Source organism: Crocuta crocuta, unplaced genomic scaffold, assembly GCF_008692635.1.
Source record: "Crocuta crocuta isolate KB4526 unplaced genomic scaffold, BGI_CrCroc_1.0 scaffold455, whole genome shotgun sequence".
NCBI lineage: Eukaryota > Metazoa > Chordata > Mammalia > Carnivora > Hyaenidae > Crocuta > Crocuta crocuta.
Window position 1 is genome coordinate 242,087 of NW_027529531.1, and position 19,642 is coordinate 261,728.

At 40.0% G+C, this 19,642-nt stretch overlaps 1 protein-coding gene across 1 annotated transcript in view; it reads right to left on the reverse strand.

Annotated features, from left to right (window-relative positions):
- The window catches only part of PDE10A (phosphodiesterase 10A), a 226,168-nt gene that overhangs the window by 72,994 nt on the left and 133,532 nt on the right, over positions 1-19,642 (reverse strand). The window contains exons 7-11 of the mRNA XM_077761207.1: positions 10,834-10,974; positions 7,262-7,417; positions 5,732-5,782; positions 4,656-4,714; positions 3,636-3,747 (exon numbers count right to left, since the gene is read on the reverse strand). Coding sequence (XP_077617333.1) covers positions 3,636-3,747; positions 4,656-4,714; positions 5,732-5,782; positions 7,262-7,417; positions 10,834-10,974 — 519 coding nt within the window. The remainder of the gene's footprint in view (positions 1-3,635; positions 3,748-4,655; positions 4,715-5,731; positions 5,783-7,261; positions 7,418-10,833; positions 10,975-19,642) is intronic.

Here is a 19,642-nt window from a genome sequence, read left to right on the forward strand (position 1 = left end):
TGAGGAATAAATTTCATCAAGGAAAGGAAAGACCTGTACACTAAAAATTGTAAGACACCGATGAAAAAAGATGAAGACACAAATAATTGGAAAGATACTCCACGCTCATGGATTGGAAGAATTAATATTGTTAAAATGTTTATATTATCCAAAGCAATCTATAGATTCAATGAAACCTCTATCAAAATCCCAATGGAATTTTTCATAGAATTAGAACAAAGAATCCTAAAATGAGTATAACCACACAATACATCAAATAGCCAAAGCAATCTTGAGAAAGAACCAATCTGGAAGTATCGTGGTCCCTGATTTCAAATGATATTACAAGGCTATTATGATCAGAACAGTATGGTTTTGGCATAAAAACAGAATAGAAAGCCCACATATATATGGTCAATTTATGACAAAGACGGCAAGAATATAAATGGGAAAAGGGCAGTCTCTTCAGTAAAGGGTGCTGGGAAAACTAGATAGCCACAGTGCAAAAGAATGAAACTGGGCTAGTATTTTATAACACACAAAAACAAACTCACAATGGATTAAAGACTTGAATGGAAGACCTGAAACCATAAAACCGCCAAGAACAAAATACAGACTGTAAGCTCTCTGACACTGATCTTGGCAGTGTTTTTTTGTTTGTTTGTTTTTTGGTTTGTTTTTTTTTTTGCTTCTCTTTGTTGTTTTTGGATCTGATTCCAAAAGGAAAGGCAACAAAAGCAAAAATAAGTGGGAAAAAGCAACAAGAAATCTTTTGCACAGCAAAGGAAACCACTAACAAAATGAAGAAGAAACCTACTGAATGAGAGAAAATATATACAAATCATATAACCAGTAAGGGGCGAATATCCAAAATACATAGAAAATGCATACAGCTAAACATCAAAAAATAACCATCCAATAAATAAATGGGCAGAGACATTTAAAGAGACATTTTTCCAAAGAAGACATCAGATGGTCAACAGCTACATGAAACGATGCTTAACATCACTAACCATCATGAAGACGAAAGCCAAATCCACTATGATATATTACCTAAAACTCTTGAGATAAGGAGTCAGATGCTCAATTATACCTCATTTTTAAAAAACATATAATTTCGGTACTGGGTGGTTCTTCTGGTTGAGCATCCAGCTCTTGAGTTCGCCTGGGGTCATGATCACATGGTTTGTGAGATCGAGCCCCATTATCAGGCTTTGCACTGACAGCACAGAATCTGCCCGGGATTCTCTCTCTGCCCTTCCCCACTTGGGCACATGTGCTCATACTCTCTCTCAAAATAAAAAAAAAAAAACATCTAAAAAACCCACACACAATTAGGTAATAAAAAGATGAGAGTATATACATTTGAAAGGACAAAATTTTCCCATTTAGTGTGCTCTTGAATATTTCAAAAAATCAAGAAGATCAACTGAAAAACAATTACAGGTAGTGAGAAAGGCTTCTGTTTTAAGACCAGTGATTCTGAACATGTTTATATTCGTTCCCCCCAAATACAGGCTTTCAGATTGAAATGGTACCCTTACAAGCTGAAAAGGAATTCAGAAACCCTAGACAGATTTTGGGAATATTTAAGAACTCCAAGCATCAGAAGGTCGTTCTAAAAGCCAACTGCCTTTCCCCCACACGCACGCACACACACAGCTTTACTTGTAAGTGGAAAGCAATTCTTGATAACAAGCGTGGATTTAAAATTCAGTGAAGACAAGAACACTGTTGAATGGAAGCACGGAGAGGAATGAACTTCCTCTGATGTGCACGCTTCCCCTCCCGCATTGTTCTGTATGTTGGCTGGGGCCCCAGCAGACACTACTCAACAACTTAAAGACTTTCCCTTCTATTCCAAGTTTGCATCTATTGGGTGTTGAGAATTATAAAAATTTTTGTCATTCATTCTTAAAATCATGTAATTTTTCTCCCTTTATTCAATTAGAATTAGGGAACTATATTAATTTATTACTTAACATCGAACTGCTCTTGCATTCCTGGGGTGAATGTTATTTATTTAGCTGATGTAATCTTTACTCCTGGATTTGGTGTTATTACTTATTTCTGACGTTTGCATCTATATTCTGCTCAATGCCTTTCCTTCTCTCTACCTTTGGGGAATATTAGGATTTGGTCAAGGAGTCAGACAACAGCCGGTGTCGGTGAGAATGTGGAGGAGCCGGACCCGGGGGCGTGGCTGGTGGGACTGTGACATGGAGTGACTGCAGGGAAAACAGGCTGGCTGGTCCTCGAGTTAAACACACAAGCAGCCGTATGAGCAGCGACTCCACTCCCTTGGTGGATAACAACTGAAAACAGGTGTTCAAATGAAAAAATTTGTGTATAGATGTTCAAAGCCGTACTTTTCACATTAGCCAAAATGTGGAAAGAATCCAAATGTTTAAGAGCTCACGATGGACAGAGACTGTGCATGTGTATCCATCTAACAGGGTGTTTTTCAGCCACAGAAATGAACGAAGTGCTGGTACTTGCTATGGCACAGGAGGGCTTGGAAGGAAGGAGCTGCAGGCTCTGAGCTGTCAGCACAGAGCCCGACATGGGGCTCGAAAGCAGCGTGCTAAGTGAAGAAAGCCAGACACTGAAGCCACATATTACATGATCTCTCTTGTGGGAGGGGTCTGGAGTAGGTAAATCCATAGAAAAAGAATTAGATTAGTGGTTGCTTAGGATTGGGGGTGGGCAGGAAGGAGCATGGGGCTTAAGTAGATGATAGCTAATGATATAGAGCTGTCTTTTTTAAGTAATGAAAATGTTCTTCTTTTTTTAAAAAAATTTTTAATGTTTATTTTTGAGAGACAGAGACATACAGAATGCAAGTGGGGGGAAGAGCAGAGAGAGGGAGACACAGATCCGAAGCAGCTCCAGGCTCCCCACAGAGCTTGACGTGGGGCTCAAACTCACGGACCATGAGATCATGACCTGAGCTAAAGTCAGATGCTTAACCATCTGAGCCCCCCAGGCGCCCCAGCTAATGGAAATGTTCTAAATCGACTGGTGATGGCTGCACATATCTTTGAATATGCGAAAAACCTCTGACTTGAACACTTTAAATGGATGAATAGTGTGGTATATGAATTATATTTCAAAACAACTGTTCTAAAAAAGAGAAGATCAGGGGCGCCTGGGTGGCTTAGTCGGTTAAGCGTCCGACTTTCGCTTAGGTCATGATCTCGCGGTTCGTGGGGTCGAGCGCCGCGTCGGGCTCTGTGCTGACTGCCAGCTCAGAGCCTGGAGCCTGTTTCAGTCTGTGACTCCCTCTCTCTCTGACCCTCCCTTGCTCACGCTGTCTCTCTCTCTCCTAGAAATAAATAAAACATTAAAAAATAAATAAATAAATAAAATAAAAAAGAGAAGATCAATAATATAAGAACCAGGCAACAACGAATTCTCATACTCCTAGTCAAGCTAGGTCAATCCATATAGCTATATTTTTATATTCTTCTTAATATTTTTCACTTCTTCACAAACTCCTTAAAATTTTCCATAAACAAACAAATTATTTCTTCCTATGCAATTAAGTAGTCTTTTTCATCCAAATAAAACATCAGTGTAACCCTTATTCTGTAAAGAATGGGCTGAAAGCAATAACCCCTAATGTTACTAATTCCTCTCATAAAATCTGTCTGTACAAGCCACGGGGCCCCTTCTACCGCCCCCTCGGCCGCCGTGGTATCAGAGAGAAACACAGCCGTGTGTCGCATGAAACCTGGAGATGACGAGACCCCTTTCGGCACAGGATTGCTATGTTTTGAGAAAAGACCAGGCAAACGGGAAGGAGTGAGAAGCTTTACCAAAATACACATAAGGGCAGGAACGGTACTGACCAGGCTGACTTCTGTGGTGCACACAGGTCACTGGGAGCAGAAGCCACTTGGCTAACGGAAGTGTCACCAGGCACTAGAGCGGCAACACGAGAAAGTATGGATAAAACTCTGCTTCCCGTGGCTCTCGGCTCCGAGCGCCCACTAGCCTTCCAGAAAAGAGCAACAGGTAAGACTAAAACTAAACAGACTGAACCGCAGGTGGCTGGGAATCCCTAATACAGTTACAGTCGAAGCGCACAAGGTGGTGTGGAGAATATAAGAAGGAACTGAATGTTTTCACAGTTTAGCTTACCATGAAATAATGAAAAACTCAGGTATTTCCCCAAAAGGTACTGAAACCCCTGCACAATTAACAAAAGTGACAAATAAATCAAAGCAACACCTCGAGATCACTGCCATCTTTCCATCANCTCTCAAAATTAATAAATAAATGTAAAAAAATGTTGCTAATATGGTTTAATTTGCTGACATTTTTAGAAAATGCCAGAGAGGACTTTTGGAAAGTAAGAAACTAGAACATTCCCTCTTCTACTGCTCTCAGCTCTCTTTTGCAGAAACAGAAATACTTAGTGTCTTTAACATGCTTTAGTGAGTCTAATGAGAAAATATACACCAAAATGCAAACTAATATTATTGCACATACGTACCTGCAACCCTTCACTTGTAAGTGAACGTGGGTGAGAACATAATTTCATGGTCCAGGGCATGAACCTTTCCTACCGGACAGCTGACTAAGGGTACGCAGGACCTACTGCTGTCAGAGCCTGCACATACTGTAAACCGCTGACCCAGAAGAGCTTCCTCACCCTTAAAACGAACACTTACTTTGATACGTCAAGTAGGAAGTCATTCAATTCGGTCTGCTTGGCAAGGCCTCTGCATACCTGCCGAATAAAATAATGGCTATTACTTGTAAGAGATTTCCGCTTATGAAAAAAAAAAAAAACAATTCCAGAATACAATTTACCTTATATATTTTAAAAGACATAACACAATTACTTTTGATAAAGTAGTGATACTGCCAATAGCAAGTTGTATTTTTTAAAGGCTTACATGTGCTATGCTCTGTTTTAAGCACTTTATATTTATTACCTCACTTAATCACCACAAAACACTGTGGACTGGGGATTTACTTTCATAATTGAAGCAAGAGGTTGAGAAGCACGCTCCTGCCCCACAGTTACTAGGTGAGCCAGCATTCAGACCCAGGCAGTCTAACTCCACGGCTGTTCTTTTAAAACAACGTTCTAATTTACAGAACTACACGTGGGCACACAATCCACTTATGTGTGAGACGGTCAGATCCCAGAGGTCCTTGCCCCTCACACTAAGATTCTGGAACTGTAAGCTCCTCCCCCCCCACCCCACGATCTGAGTTTGCTGAAACGGATTTTAAAAGAACAAAACAGCAAAGAGAAGTGGAAGACACAAGGGGAGAAGTATTTTGCTGCTGTGTCCCCAAACTCTTGAAGTTCAGTTACTGGGAAACTCAATAAAGTTTGTGACCTTTCAAATGAGAGCGTATCTTCAAGAGAAGCAGGTATCGGAAATCTGATATGAACGTTTTCATATACCGTTTAGTTTAGAGGATGCTTTCATTTAGGAAACGGGAGTCGTGACCATATCAATGCTACTGCCAGCCGGTGGCTTTCAGGGGAAAACAAAACCTAACAGAGCATAAACCATTCATTGCATAAATGGTTTATAATTGTATAGAAATGCGTGGAAGTAATTGCAAGGTATTTAAGGCAGGAAGTAAGTAAATATAAGTGGATACAACATTTGAGAAATCACAAAATAACTAATACCCACAAGTAACAGATCAGGGCTGCTATTGGGTTCCCGCACCCCCGGGCTGCACCGGCCCTGCCCCTCCCCCCCAAAACACCCCGAAGACACACCTGCACCTGATGTATTGCTACTGAAGCCCAGGCGAGGTTTGCTGTCGCGACCTGAAAACAAGGATGAGACACGTTTTGATTAGTCACACGCACACAGCCAACTCAGAGCTCTAGCCTAAACGTCTATGAATGATCTTCTGAGCCCACCAAGTATTTGAGTATTTTGCCAAACACAGAGAAGCAAATGTGTATAAGATTTCTCTTGTATGTTTCTGCTCCTTTATGATGGAGTCTAATGTTCTCTTGATCCTCTTAATTTTGGATAAAAAGATAACTGCTTAAGAGAGCTATCCTCCAATGATTTTCATGTGATTATTTTCAGCTTAACAAAAATACTAATCAAACGGCCTCAATGACTATTGTAAAATGAGGAGGTATTTCCAAGATTTTGCTGACAAGTTCTCCAGTTCCCAGCTATTCCATTTCTTTTCTGTGCATTCACTTCCCAGACAATTGCTGGGTGCCTGGCAGGTGCCAGGCAATCTGGATGCTGGAGCCACAGCCACCAGCGGGGACGCCACAGCAGCGCACAGTGGACTGCGGGACAGGGAGACGAGGAAGCAAGTCCATGAGGCGCACGGCGCGCCAGCTCCTGACCAGGGGCCAGAGGGAGAAGAGGCACAGCCGAGGGAGACGGAGCGCTGGAGGAGCCGCCCGAGTGCCCGTGCGTGCTCGGCGAAGGCCCCCTCCGTGAGAGGGCAGCAGCCAGGGACAACAAGCATGAGCGCACCCCAATCTGAGGGAGAGGGGGTGCACAGGCTCTGAGCGGGAGTGGGTCAGCCTTGCTCAAGGGTCCAGCATGGCTGGCCTGGCGGAGGGGAGAGCAGGGGACAGTCATCCCGGCACGGGGACAAGGCCCCCGAGAGACGTGTACATCTGCACGCTGGGAGTGACACACACATCCCTGTAGGAATTGGATTTGGGATTAATGAGCCAATTCTGGTTCAGGGAATAGTTCATGGAACCCGTTATTTTCCAAACGTATTTGATGTTGGAATCTTTATTCAGGATACGCTCTCGAAAAAGGCCATTTTTAAGAAAACATAAAGACAACCAGAAAGTGAAAACTCTACAAAGTCATCCTACTAATTTAACTCACAATATGCCATACTTCAATCTGTATTGTTAGACTGGATTCCTACCAAAATAAATTACTAGATCCCTTTTTTATTAATGTTTCTTATTTTTGAAAAAGAGAGAGAGCGTGCATGCATGTGATCTCAAGAGGGTGAGGGGCAGAGTGGGGGACAGAGGGTCCCAAGCTGACAGCACAGAACCCACATGGGGCTCGAACTCATGAACAATGAGATCATGACTTGAGCAGAAGTTGGACACTTAGCTGACTGAGCCACCCAAGTACCCCTAAGTTACTATAGGTCTAATTTAATCAGTTTCCCCCCTAAATAAGTACAAACAAAAATAAAAGTTTAAAAAACCATCAAAACATTGTTAAGCAAACTGTGGTTTTAACTATTCATTCATTCACTAACTGAACAATACCAATGAGCGCCCTCCTCGGGCTGGCCTCACCTCCTGGTGACTCATACAGAAGGCTTCTTTGCCCCAGTGCCGATACAGCTCAAGGATACCAATCAAATCACCAATTGCAGTGACAATCGGTAAACAAAGAACAGACTGTATACGAGTCCCTGACTCCAGTCCAGTACCTCTTGGAAATCGTTCATCCTGGAAAATTAAAGGAGAAAAGGTACAAATTCAGTACAAGAGATGGAAACATTATGGTATGATTCTTATTTCTGTCAGAAATTGCCTAATACTTGCAATAAAAAAACAGGTAGGCCCTTTAAAAGGAACACTAAATGCCAATGGACACTATGAACTATATCTAAGCAAATGCTTATCTTAGGGGGCACATGAACCCCAATATTTATGGCAGCACTATCAACAACAGCCAAACTATGGAAAAAGCCCAAATGTCCATCGATTAATGAATGGATAATGAAGATGTGATATATACATGATGGAATATTACTCAACCATCAAAAAGAATGAAATCCTGCCATTTGCAATGATGGGGATGGAGCCTGAGTGTATTATGCTAAGTGAATAAGTCAAGAGACAACTACCATATGATTTCACTCGTATGTGGAATTTAAGAAACAAAACAGATGAATATATGGGAAGAGAAAAAAAAGAGAAAGGACTCTATTTAGGAGACATGTAAATACAGAGAACAAACTGAGGTTGATGGAGTGGAGGTGGGGGGCTGGGCTAAATGGGTGCTGGGAAAAGGAGGGCATTTATTGTGATGATCACCGGGTGTTATATGTAAGTGATGAATCGCTAAATTCTACTTCTGAAACCAATATTACACTGTATGTTAACTAACTAAAATTTAAATAAAAATTTGGAAAAAAAAACAAGTTTTTTCCTTCAGCAACATGGCACCTAAACACAGATACTACCTTAATGTTTCTTTATCCCTGTAGAGTAGAATTTAGTTGATCGATGAATATATGTGAATTTCATGCCATCACAGAAGTAATTATGCTGACTAACATGTATTTATGCGTCCCCTTCTATGGGCCATAAACCTTCCTGGACCTTTACTGGCATAACGTCGTGAGTGAAAATTACTCCACATGTAAATACTGCAAGAAGGAAAGTATATATAAAAATTGTTCCTTTTCTTTTTTTCAGGTTAGAATAATGTCAAAGTATATGGTGTTTTTTTAAAAAAAAATTAATGTTTTATTTATTTTTGAGAGAGACACAGACAGAGTGTGAGCAGAGTAGGGACAGAGAGAGGAAGACACAGAATCCAAAGCAGGCTCCAGGCTCTGAGCTGTCAGCACAGAGCCCGACGCAGGGCTCAAACCTACAGATCGTGAGATCATGACATGAGTGGAAGTCAGACGTTTAACCAGCTGAGCCACCCAGGTGCCCCAGACAATGTCAAAGTGTACGTTAATGATGGTCATTCTCATTGAATCTCAAAGCCTCCAAATTAAGTATTCAAATCATCTAATAATTATCAATTATTTATAAAGAATGAAATTGGTTCCTTAACTAATAACTTTCTAGCTTAACAAATCACTCAAAGGAATATAGGGAAATCAAATGAATTAATATCAAAACACTAATTCTACTTATTGAATTTCTGCTGTCTGTAGGGGGTTTTCATAAATCAACAGTACAAATCAGTATTTGTAATTTATAGATCTTTTGAGAGCCTGAATATACAACAGGACATCTTCAAGTGACAACCTATAAAGTATCTTTGAACACTTTCTAAAAGTGAAATGTGTTTGACATAGGACATTACACAAGTTTAATATATATTAAATATATTTCATATATTTATATATTATAACATGATTGCCATTGTAGTTTTAGTTTGCATTTCTATCTTGTCACATGATTATCTTGTAACTAAGATCCAGTCTTTCAGTAACCTTCTTCATCTCTATCTGTCTCCATACAGATAATTAGTGGCAAAACCAAAATTAAAACCCAGATCTCATGACTCCAATTTAGAACTTTCCAGAGCAATTTCCTTACACTTACACACCTATTTCCCTACCTGTCAATTTTAGGCTAAGCTCAGGCAGTGACACTTCATCGCGAAGCTCACCTATCATGTGGAAGATCGCACTAAGGGCTCCATTTTGTCACGCTCCCTACGCTCGCGTCCTTCGTCGGTGCCCTCCAACACCGAGCCCGGGTTTGCTTACGTGATTCACTTGCGAGAACGCAAGGGTAGGAAGTGTGATGCCAGCGGAGGCTTGAAACCTGACTTGCGTGTCCCACGTCTTCTCTGGAACCCTGCCCCCGTCATGAGAACGTTCCAGGCTGACCTTACTTGGGGGGGAGGTGGGGAGGTGGGGGCTGATAAACACAGGGAACTGAGGCCGTCCAAGGCCAGCCCGCTCCTCAGTGATGGCCAGCTGATGTCAGATGCATAAGCCAAGCTCAGCCGAACGCAGCCTGACCCTGGCTGAGGAGTGACAAGAGGCTGTTGGGCAGCATCACCGACGCTAGGGACGCGTCGGCCTCCGACACCCGCTGACTCACTCACGTTCATCTTGCTACGACATAAAGCATGAAACCGTGATCACGGGGCACCAGCGAGGCTCAGTCGGTCAAGTGTCTGACTCCTGACCTCGGCTCAGGTGGTGATCTCACGGCTGAGGAGATGGAGCCCCGTGTCCCACTCTGCGCTGACAGCACGGAGCCTCCTTGGGATTCTCTCCCTCCCTCTGCCCCTTCCTTGCTCATGCTTCTCTCAAAATAAATAAATGAACTTAAAAAAAACCCCACAGTAATCATTCAGTTCACATGAATATAAACATACAATTTATGCTTAACTGTACTAGTATGCATTGAAATAAGAGCTACTTAAAATAGCACTCAGGGTGCCTGGGTGGCTCAGTTGGTTGAGCGTCCAAACTTCAGCTCAGGTCATGATCTCACAGTTCATGGGTTTGAGCCCCATGTCGGGTTCTGTGCTGACAGCTCAGAGCCTGGAGCTTGTTTCAGATTCTATGTCTCCATCTCTCAATGCCCCTCCCCCACTCGTGCTCTCTCTCTCTCTCTCTCTCTCTCTCAAAAATAAATAAAACCAAAAAAAAAAAACCAAAAAAACCCAACAACAACTTTAGGGACGTCTGAGTGGCTTAGTTGGTTAGGCGTCTGACTTCGACTCAGGTCATGATCTCACAGTTTGTGGGTTCCAGCCCCGCGTCGGGCTCTTTGCTGACTGCTCGGAGCCTGGAGCCTATTTCAGATTCTGTGTCTCCCTCTCTCTCTGACCCTCCACTGCTCACCCTGCCTCTCTCTCTCTCTCTCAGAAATAAATAAAACATTAAAAAAAATTTTAAAAAGAAAAAAAAGAACAAAGTTGTTTAAAAACACTTTATATTTAAAAATAAATAAATAAATAAAATAGCTCTCAGTGGGTATTATAAGATATGGTTTTCTGAGGACAGACGTTCATTTACATACAAATTCGTTAATTGATCTGTATTTTGCTCTAAATGCTTTTATAAAATGGCTTGAATCATAACATCGAAATGATATGTCATCTTCATGAAATAAATATTTCAGGTGACGAATGAGACAGAGAGTAAAAAGCCATTTACCCCAAGGATGTCTTCCACAAGCAACGTTTTTCTGGATTTGGCCACGTAGGCAGAGATGGTGGTGCCCTGGGCGATGGGCCCAGCAGGGATGAGCCGGGGTTTCCCTTCCTTGATTCCAGGTGGGGTGAACACACACAGACTCTAGAAGAAGGAAGAACATGTTTTACGGATAGTATAGACCTCATCACTACAGAGAGACTGCTGGGTATTACGTATCAGTCATGAGGCATCTGCGAGCCAACACTGCTTTGCAATGATCAAACTGGGGGTGTCTGAGGTGAAATTCCTTGTAATATTCCCAACGGGACACAAAACACGGGCTTGATGTAGGACTGAAATCAATGTCTGGGCACAGAAAAACTCACAAAATAGCCTCTTATCTTGATATATGGAAAATAGTAAGATATAGAGTACGTGGTCCTTGGGATCAAGGTATTGTCAAACGAGAAACAGAGAACATCAGGTCCAGCCTCCCCCAGAGGCTGGCACATGGCTCTGGAGACAGGATGAGTGACTAGAAGTCAAGTTGTTCAGAACAGGATTTCTTTTTTCTTTCTTTTTTTTGTGACTCAATCAATCCATTTCTTAAACTGGCCTGATTCAATCAGAGATTCAAAATACTCTTGATAAACATTTTGCTCTTCTCTGTGAAAATAATTATGGACAAATCTGGGTGCATCTTTCCCTTTCAAATGACCAGGTGGGAAGGTGAAGTCCTGAAGCTATTTTAAAATAAATGTTTGGGTCTTTTTAAAGTGTGATCAGTTATTTTTACTAAATCCAATACTTTTGTTTTTTTTAATATTTTTATTTATTTCTAGGAGAGAGAGAGACACACAGCATGAGCAGGGGAGGGTCAGAGAGAGAGGGAGTCACAGACCAAAACAGGCTCCAGGCTCCGAGCTGGCAGTCAGCACAGAGCCCGACGCGGGGCTCGAACCCACGAACCGCGAGATCATGACCTGAGCGAAAGTCGGACGCTTAACCGACTAAGCCACCCAGGCGCCCCACTAAATCCAATACTTTGAATACATTTCTACTAAGTAAGAATTGCTAATCAAAACAAACCACCTAGAGATTGGGGGCAATATTTTGACATAACTATATTACGATTATCTACTCAATTTGAAAAGTATTAAGGTTCAGGTAAATTCTCCCAGCACTTTACTTTTATCTTAAACTGGCTTGCTGTAAGTTAAAGCCTGAAGACCTCTGAAGCAGTAAGATTAGACAATCCTATTAAGATATACATATTCCTATCAATACTTACTAAGCAAATTCTAGATAAAGACATTGAGTTGGATCTAATTATATACTTATTAGACAAGTGATCTTCAAGGCCTGGTAGTGTCAGAGAACATTTCCTTCCTATAAAATCTTATAATCACAGGAGAGTAAACCCTATAAACTTGAACTCCTACAATCAGCCAGGAGCAAGGAGAAGGAAAGGAAAGCAGAGCTACGCACACCCCAGCTGCTTTCAATAAATCATTACTTACAGGTTAGAAGCGAAGTTCAAAATATTTTTATTCACACCTATAGCTATACCAGTTAGGACTGTGCCTAAGTAGTAGTATTTGCTATTAAGCAAAATTCCTGTGAAAAATATTTTTTAAGTGATCCTTTTAAAGAGATCAACTTTAAAATGCTCATTCCAAGTTATACACTTTAAAAAGATTTTTAAAATTTAACTACTTAAAAGATGGCAAATGACAACTTCACCTTATTTTTTAAGAGGCTAGACTTCAGTGTCGCTAATTTTAAAGTTACTGTAATTCTATTAACCACCAATATGCACCTGGCATGGACGAAGTAAGACTGATGAGATTTCGTATCTACCATTGCCACAGTACAAGCCAGTGTGCCACCCTCTCTTAAGATTGAAAGAAGAGTAGAAAAATTATTCAAGAACAGGAAGGGATAATTGCAAGAAAACGTGGTAGAGGATGTGGTATATTTAGCCAGAAGAAAAATCAGAGTTAATAATGAATTTCCCAACCTATGAGAAAGTTAATCCTAAGAAGGATGCTGACAAACGTTCTCTTCCTTTACCAAAGACAGAAGGCAGGAAATGAACTTGAATTGAACTGAGGGGCTTGCAGAGCTCCGACAGAACTTCCCATGACCATGACCGTGACAGGAGGCGAACTCTGGAGCAAGCTCACAGCAGTGGCTTTGGATTTTTTTTTTTTTTTTAATAGTCTTTGGCTTTGTTTGTCATTGGAAGATCTACAACAAACATGCTTTTTGGATGGCTTTGCAATATATGCCCTTTAAGGCTAGTTTTAATAATACCTTAAGTTATAATTAACCTTCAAAAATCAACAATGAAAGAATAGCTTATACATCCCTATATTACTAGGAGATCATTTATTTAACATCATAAAATATTTACTGCCTCTATGTAGGGCTCGTAAGAAACAGATAAGCAAACACTGTACCAAGGGCGTCTGGAAAGCTATTCTATGTATTGGGTTTCCTAATAAAAGGTTTGGAAATCTTTCAATTACTTCATTGGATCTGAAAAACCTGTAAATAATAAATAATTACCAAAAACTTAAACAGCTCTTTACTGTGGGAACTTTATCCCTGTTTTACCGATTACCATCTGATTTTTGTTCGCATTTACCAAATAGAAATGTTTCCAAATGAGAGCTGAGGGCATGTGCTAACAAAGTATTGAGTGAGTTGTCAAATGAAGGTCAAGATCTCAGGTCAGAAGGGAAAACGAGGACCAACCTAGGACTGACCTCTGTTTCTGACGTGGTTTCACTTTCTCCCTCTGCGTTAGGGGTTTTCCTGTTCTTGTTTGTTTCTACGTTTTACTCCATACAACTCCCCCTGTGCAAAAGTTCCCTTCATAACATCCCTTTCTCACTGAGGATCAATCGTTGGTTTGGATTCTGTGTTCAGTAACAGCATGTTCTTTATGATCTTCGCAGTTGAATGGACTAATTGACAGCTATTATCGCAAACAGAAAACGTCAGTAACAAACCTCTAAATTAGAGGCTGAATTTTACAGGTATTCAAGAGACAGGGAAGATCTGTGAAACCTACCTTTATTTACTCTACAGAAATCATCAAATGCACAGTTGTATGCTGAACGCCATTCTCCAGTGGTTAAACTACCACCTCCACCATAAACCAAATCCCCAACTATACTGGGATCTGTTTCTGAATTCTCAACTCTGTATGAGTCAATTGATCTGTCTACCATACTGTTTTAATCATGATTGGCTTATAGTACATTTTGTGATCTGGCAAGGCAAGTCTTGTTTTGGTTCTTCATGTTTTGAAGTATTCATAGTTTATTTTATAAGATATATTTGCAATTTTCATTAGTAAAGGGGCTGCATTAAGGCAGTAACCAATGAGTGTAAGTTCTAAGGAAAGTTACAAAAGAAATAGTAATTTTATTTAAAAAATCATTATGATTTTTGACAAATGGGTTTGACTGGGATGTTCATATGATTAAGATTAAAAAATACTATTTTTATAGGAGGGTGAACGGAAACTTCTCTCTGTCAGATGTCACTATTTTAAAATGTGTTAAGACTACTTATGCATGTACTTCGAATATATAATTTATCAATAAAAGCCGATGTTGAGCTGAGTCTCTAAAATTAATTCCTTCTCTAACATTGTATAAGTCAATGAAAACTTTGATTAGCACAAAGATATTTTAAAGGCTAGAGATAAAAACAACTAAAAACAAGGAAAAATTCCAGAGTTTCAAACCAGATCTACCTCTACTTTTCCCAGAGAAAAAACTGTCTGCATTCGGAGCATGCAACTCGACAAACACTGCTTATTTCTCAGGGTAGGTAATTTACAGTCGCTGAGATTGCTAACCTTGTCATGACCAGTAGGTTGGCTCAATGAAGCAATAAAAAAGCATTCAAGTTATTTAAAAAACGCAAATTTGGAGAAGTCGATTTGATGGAAAATAAACAATAGGAAGGACTCACGTAATTTTTAAAAACCCTGATTTTCTGGTGAAACAGGAAAATCACTGACACCAATTAAATAGACCCTCCCGGTGGTAGACACCGTTCTCATCTTCCTTCCCACAGACAATTCCAAGATCACGTTATTCACGAAACTTCATTTTTTATGTTAAGGGTTCAACTCATAATCAATTAAATTTTAGAAATACTTTTAAAAATATATTATTTTGACTTACCATTAAGGTATTTTTCTCACTGGACACTAGATGGCAGTGGTTAGTAAACGAATTCAGAACTATGCACAAAGGCCAGAGCAACCCGCCCAAATCCACTGGGAACTAAAGACCGAACTAACTGCAGGATTCTTTTTAGAATTTTTTTTTTTTTAGTTTGTTTATTTATTCTAAGAGAGAGAGCGAGCGAGCGCATGGGAGGGCAGAGAGAGAGTCCCAAAGCCGACGAGGAGCCTGAACTCACCCCAAACCAAGAGCCACCCAGGCCCCCCCCCCACAACGGGATTCTTAAAATTAACCTACTGAAGTTCATGTGCAGTTGAAGAAAGTCACACAATTCCTTTAAAGTACTTGCTATAAACTGATTTCTAACACCAGTATATGAAAATCTATGTATGAATGGACTTTATGAATTAAAATACGTATGAGTTCAGAAAAGTTCAGGTTTTCTGCTTTTCCAAACAACTCTTATGGATAACACAAGAAAAACTGTAATGATAATATTATAACGTATGTTATGGATCAGAGTAAAAGACTAGGTATGGAAGAGAAAATTTGTAGAAACAGTAAAACTTTAATTAAGCAAAATCCTACCATGGAAAAAATAGGGTTTTGTTGTTTTGTTTTTTTTTTCTAACAAATATTTCACCAGCACCTTGTACAGGTCAAGGTCAGCCCCTGGTAAGGCGCAGGACATACAAACACACTCTCCTTCCTGTCCTAACTGTGAACTTGTCACAAACTGCTCCTTCCACCTAAGAAGGTCCTTTATTTCCCCGTCTTATCTACTAAGTGAGAGGTCTTCCAGGCCCTGCTTACACAGAGCTAATCATCGAGTTGTTTTTAATGTGATCCCCCCACAACCCCCCCGTCAAATTCAGTACCCCAGAACACCTGGGGTTTCTCTCCATTTGCCCCTACGACCAGATGTTATACTCAACTGTGGATTTCTCAATTTCCCCTACTGGTTGCACATTCTTTGATGACAGAATTTTTGTTTCGTTTTGTTTTGTTTTTTATAATCTTTGTATGCTCATCAATTTAGCATAGATTTTTGGTGCATGGAAAGTAATCTAAGCGGTTTGTTGAATGAGTAATACCCAGAACACAACACTTAACCAACGGAAGTTAAATTAAGCCTTAGAAAGTTCAAGGATCTTGTCAAAGTCACAAAGTGGTAAGCGGGAACTCACACGGGCCAACTCCAGAATCCTGATTCTTTGGGAAGCTGTCCTTGCCAAGGGTGCGCATGGCACCCGAGCGATCTCCCCCGAAGGGCTGGCCTGGGAACGGAAGGAGAGCACTGGGGGTGGGTGTTGAATGAAGGAGCCTCCTTTGGGCTCCCCAAAGTTCTCAGGGACAGCAAACTGCCCAAACGAGGTTGGTAGGCAAACAAGAGTCTACTGGACAGGTGTCCTATTAGCTTTTGGAAAAGCTTTCTTTTAACACAGTTTTCGGTTTCTTCCATTTACTGGTCGATAGGTTTCCTATCATTATCTGCGTTAAGTGTGACAATTTATATTTTCCTCAAAAACTGCCCATCTTTTCTAGATTTTCACATTTATTAGTACAAGTACCCTTTCACAATTTATCATTTTCATTCTATTGTTTTATTTTCTAAATTATTAAACGTAAATAACTGTGTTTTCTCTTTGTGTTAATTAGGTTAGTAACTACCTTATATCTGTATAAAGTCTTTAGATTCCCTCGTTTATAGGGATTTGCTTTTTCTGAATCCACAGGTTACACTGGCACATCCCAAGGGGACACATGTTTTAACTTACACCACTGCATCTCTAATACCTGGAACTACTACCGTGTAGTCGCACCCAATAAAAATGTGTTGAATTGGTGAATTAACTTATTTTGTCTCTTATTTAATAAAGCTTCAAAAATGCATACAAGATGCTTCAAGGATCCCAACTACACACTGCAGGCAACTTCGTCCAGGGTTTTAGAAATACGACAATTCATTTTCATAAACATTACTGTCTAAATATCCCATTAACTATATTTGTTTTTTTCCCCAAAGAGTTACATTGCACATTAATTTTACTTCCTTGTTTTTAGCCATTATGGGGATCTGAATTCCTCAATGGGGGCTAAATGCATCAAAATAGGGTTTAACCCAAAGAGGAAAGGGAAACTCAAGTTGGTAAATCCTAAAATAATATATGTATTTTTTGGATAAACCTACTTATAGATACTACTAACATTCTCCAAATTGTATTTTTCATCTGTCAGTAACTAAAACACTATTGTATATTGCTGTTTTTTTGCGGGGTTTTTTTTTTTTTTTTTTTGGTGTGATTGTTTTGCTTCACAAATTTCGATGCATCACTATTTATTGTATAAACTAAGTAACAGGTTTCCCTTCGTTGCAGACTAAACCCTTCACAAATCCCAAGTGACCTCCTGTTTCAATTTAATGCTTCTGTTCCCCAAACTCATCTTCATCATACCTGTGGTACCTGCTCTCCTCTTATTTTCATTTTTCTGGAATAGGTTGGCTCCACCTAAAAATCCTCTTTTTATTTTCAATCATTCTTAAGTCCTTTGTTTATATGGCCTTATGGCCTTTATAAAACAGAAGATAGTGTGATAGTTGTGAGTTTTTTAAACCTAATTTAAGATATTTTTTTCTTTCAACAGCTGGGGCAATTCCACTTGTAACTTTGTTGTGACATATGTTGGTAGAGAGAGTTCCACAATCTAGTTTTACTTCTAGTTTTTTAATACTATTTAGTTTGTTTTCTATCTTTTCCTGAACTTTCCATGTTTTCTTTAAATTTTTTCTCTCTGGTAATATTAATGTGGGCTTTTAATTCTATTAGTGGAATGTTTGGTACATAAAAATTTTATTTAAATTATATTTATCAGTGCATCAATTTCAGAGATTATCTAATTATTTAATTTCTGCTGGGTAAAAGAAAATAACACTTTTATAAGTATAAGAATTTTATAATTCTTCCCATCTCCATCATAATCCTTGGAATCTTTGATACAGACTAAAAATTTTATCTCAGTCTATTTGGGCTATCTTATTTCTAATCTTTTCACTAAAGCATATACATTTCGTTCTATCTGTGACTTATTTAAATAAGGTTTTATAACCATGATTCAAAACCCTGAGGCAATTTTAAAAAAAGATTTACAAATATCTGTAACATGCCCCCTTTTACAAAGGAAGGAATAGAAGAAAATACACATGTATCTGCTTACTGCGGCCAGAAAATAAAAAGCTTTATTTTATAATATGGTTAGCTTACATTTTAGAAGTATGTCAACATCTGTTCAAGCAATAGAGCAGATTAGATAATTTGATACTCCTGAAAAAAAAACAATTTAAAAATTTTTTAAAGGCTGGATAAAGTACATTTTCAATCCTTCCTAATGCATTGCTAGCCTGAGAAGCATGGACAGAATCCATAGAAATCTAAAAAGAAGTCAATAGGGGCGCCTGGGTGGCTCAGTTGGTTGAGCGTCTGACTTCGGCTCGAGTCATGATCTCACGGTTCGTGGGTTTGAGCCCCACATCGGGCTCTGTGCTGACAGCGCAGAGCCTGGAGCTGCTTCAGATTCTGTGTCTCCCTCTCTCTCTGACCCTCCCCTGCTCACGCTGCCCCTCTCTTTCTGAGAAATAAATAAAACATTTTAAAAAAATTAAAAAAAATAAAAATAAAAAGAAGTAAATAAAGGAACCTGTGAGGCAAGCAAATCTCAAGTTGGATTTTTCTAGAGAGCAACCGTAGCCTCGCTGTACTGAGCCTCCCTCAGGAAGGCATCCCGGGAAACGGGAACTCCGGCCGGAGGCCAGGACCGACAAAGGGCTAACGCCTCACGTTCGCTGGGGGTTATGGTCAGTACAGTCACAGGTGCAAGGGCATGACTAGGACACCAGAGTCTCTTGAATTTACTGCTGGAGGGAAAATAAAAATCTCTTCTGAGAGACCGTAACTATGCATCGCGGGGGTGTGAGGCTGGAATCCATACTACTTGGTCGTCTAAAATATCTCATGAGATAATTTAAAGTCGTCCTGGATCGGTAGGTGCCTGCAAGAACAAATCCATATCTGGTCTGCAGAAAAGGAGCCTAAACACTGCCCTCAAGAGCAGCTACTTTACAAGGCCCAGGGAAGAATACGATTCACGGTCAAAACATGAAATAAAATGAAACACACAAGCAAATAAGCCACCAGCTGTGACAGGTGGATGAAACAAAAGGCAAGGAATGTAAATTCTGAACGAATATAAAAAATATGAAAGAGGTGTCGTTAATATATCCCAAGAAATAAAAGATAAACTTGAAAGAATATCCAGGGAGTAAAAAACTGTACTGAAGATCTGGGGCGGGGGGGGAAGCAACTATGCTAAAGTCAATATACAGAGAGAGAATGTTGATCAGTCTGAATTCTCTATGCAGCAAAGATGTATTTCACGGAAGTGATGAAATGAAGACATGTTCTGCCAAAAACTGAGTCTCCCATCAGCATCCTCTCACTCGGAAATTCTACAGGATGGAAGAAACAGGATTCCAAATGGAAGACTTGAGATGCGAGAAGAAGTGAGGAGCGAAGAAAGCGGGGATTGTGTAGATGCATCTAAAGAAAGGCTTCGGGCAGGTCTCC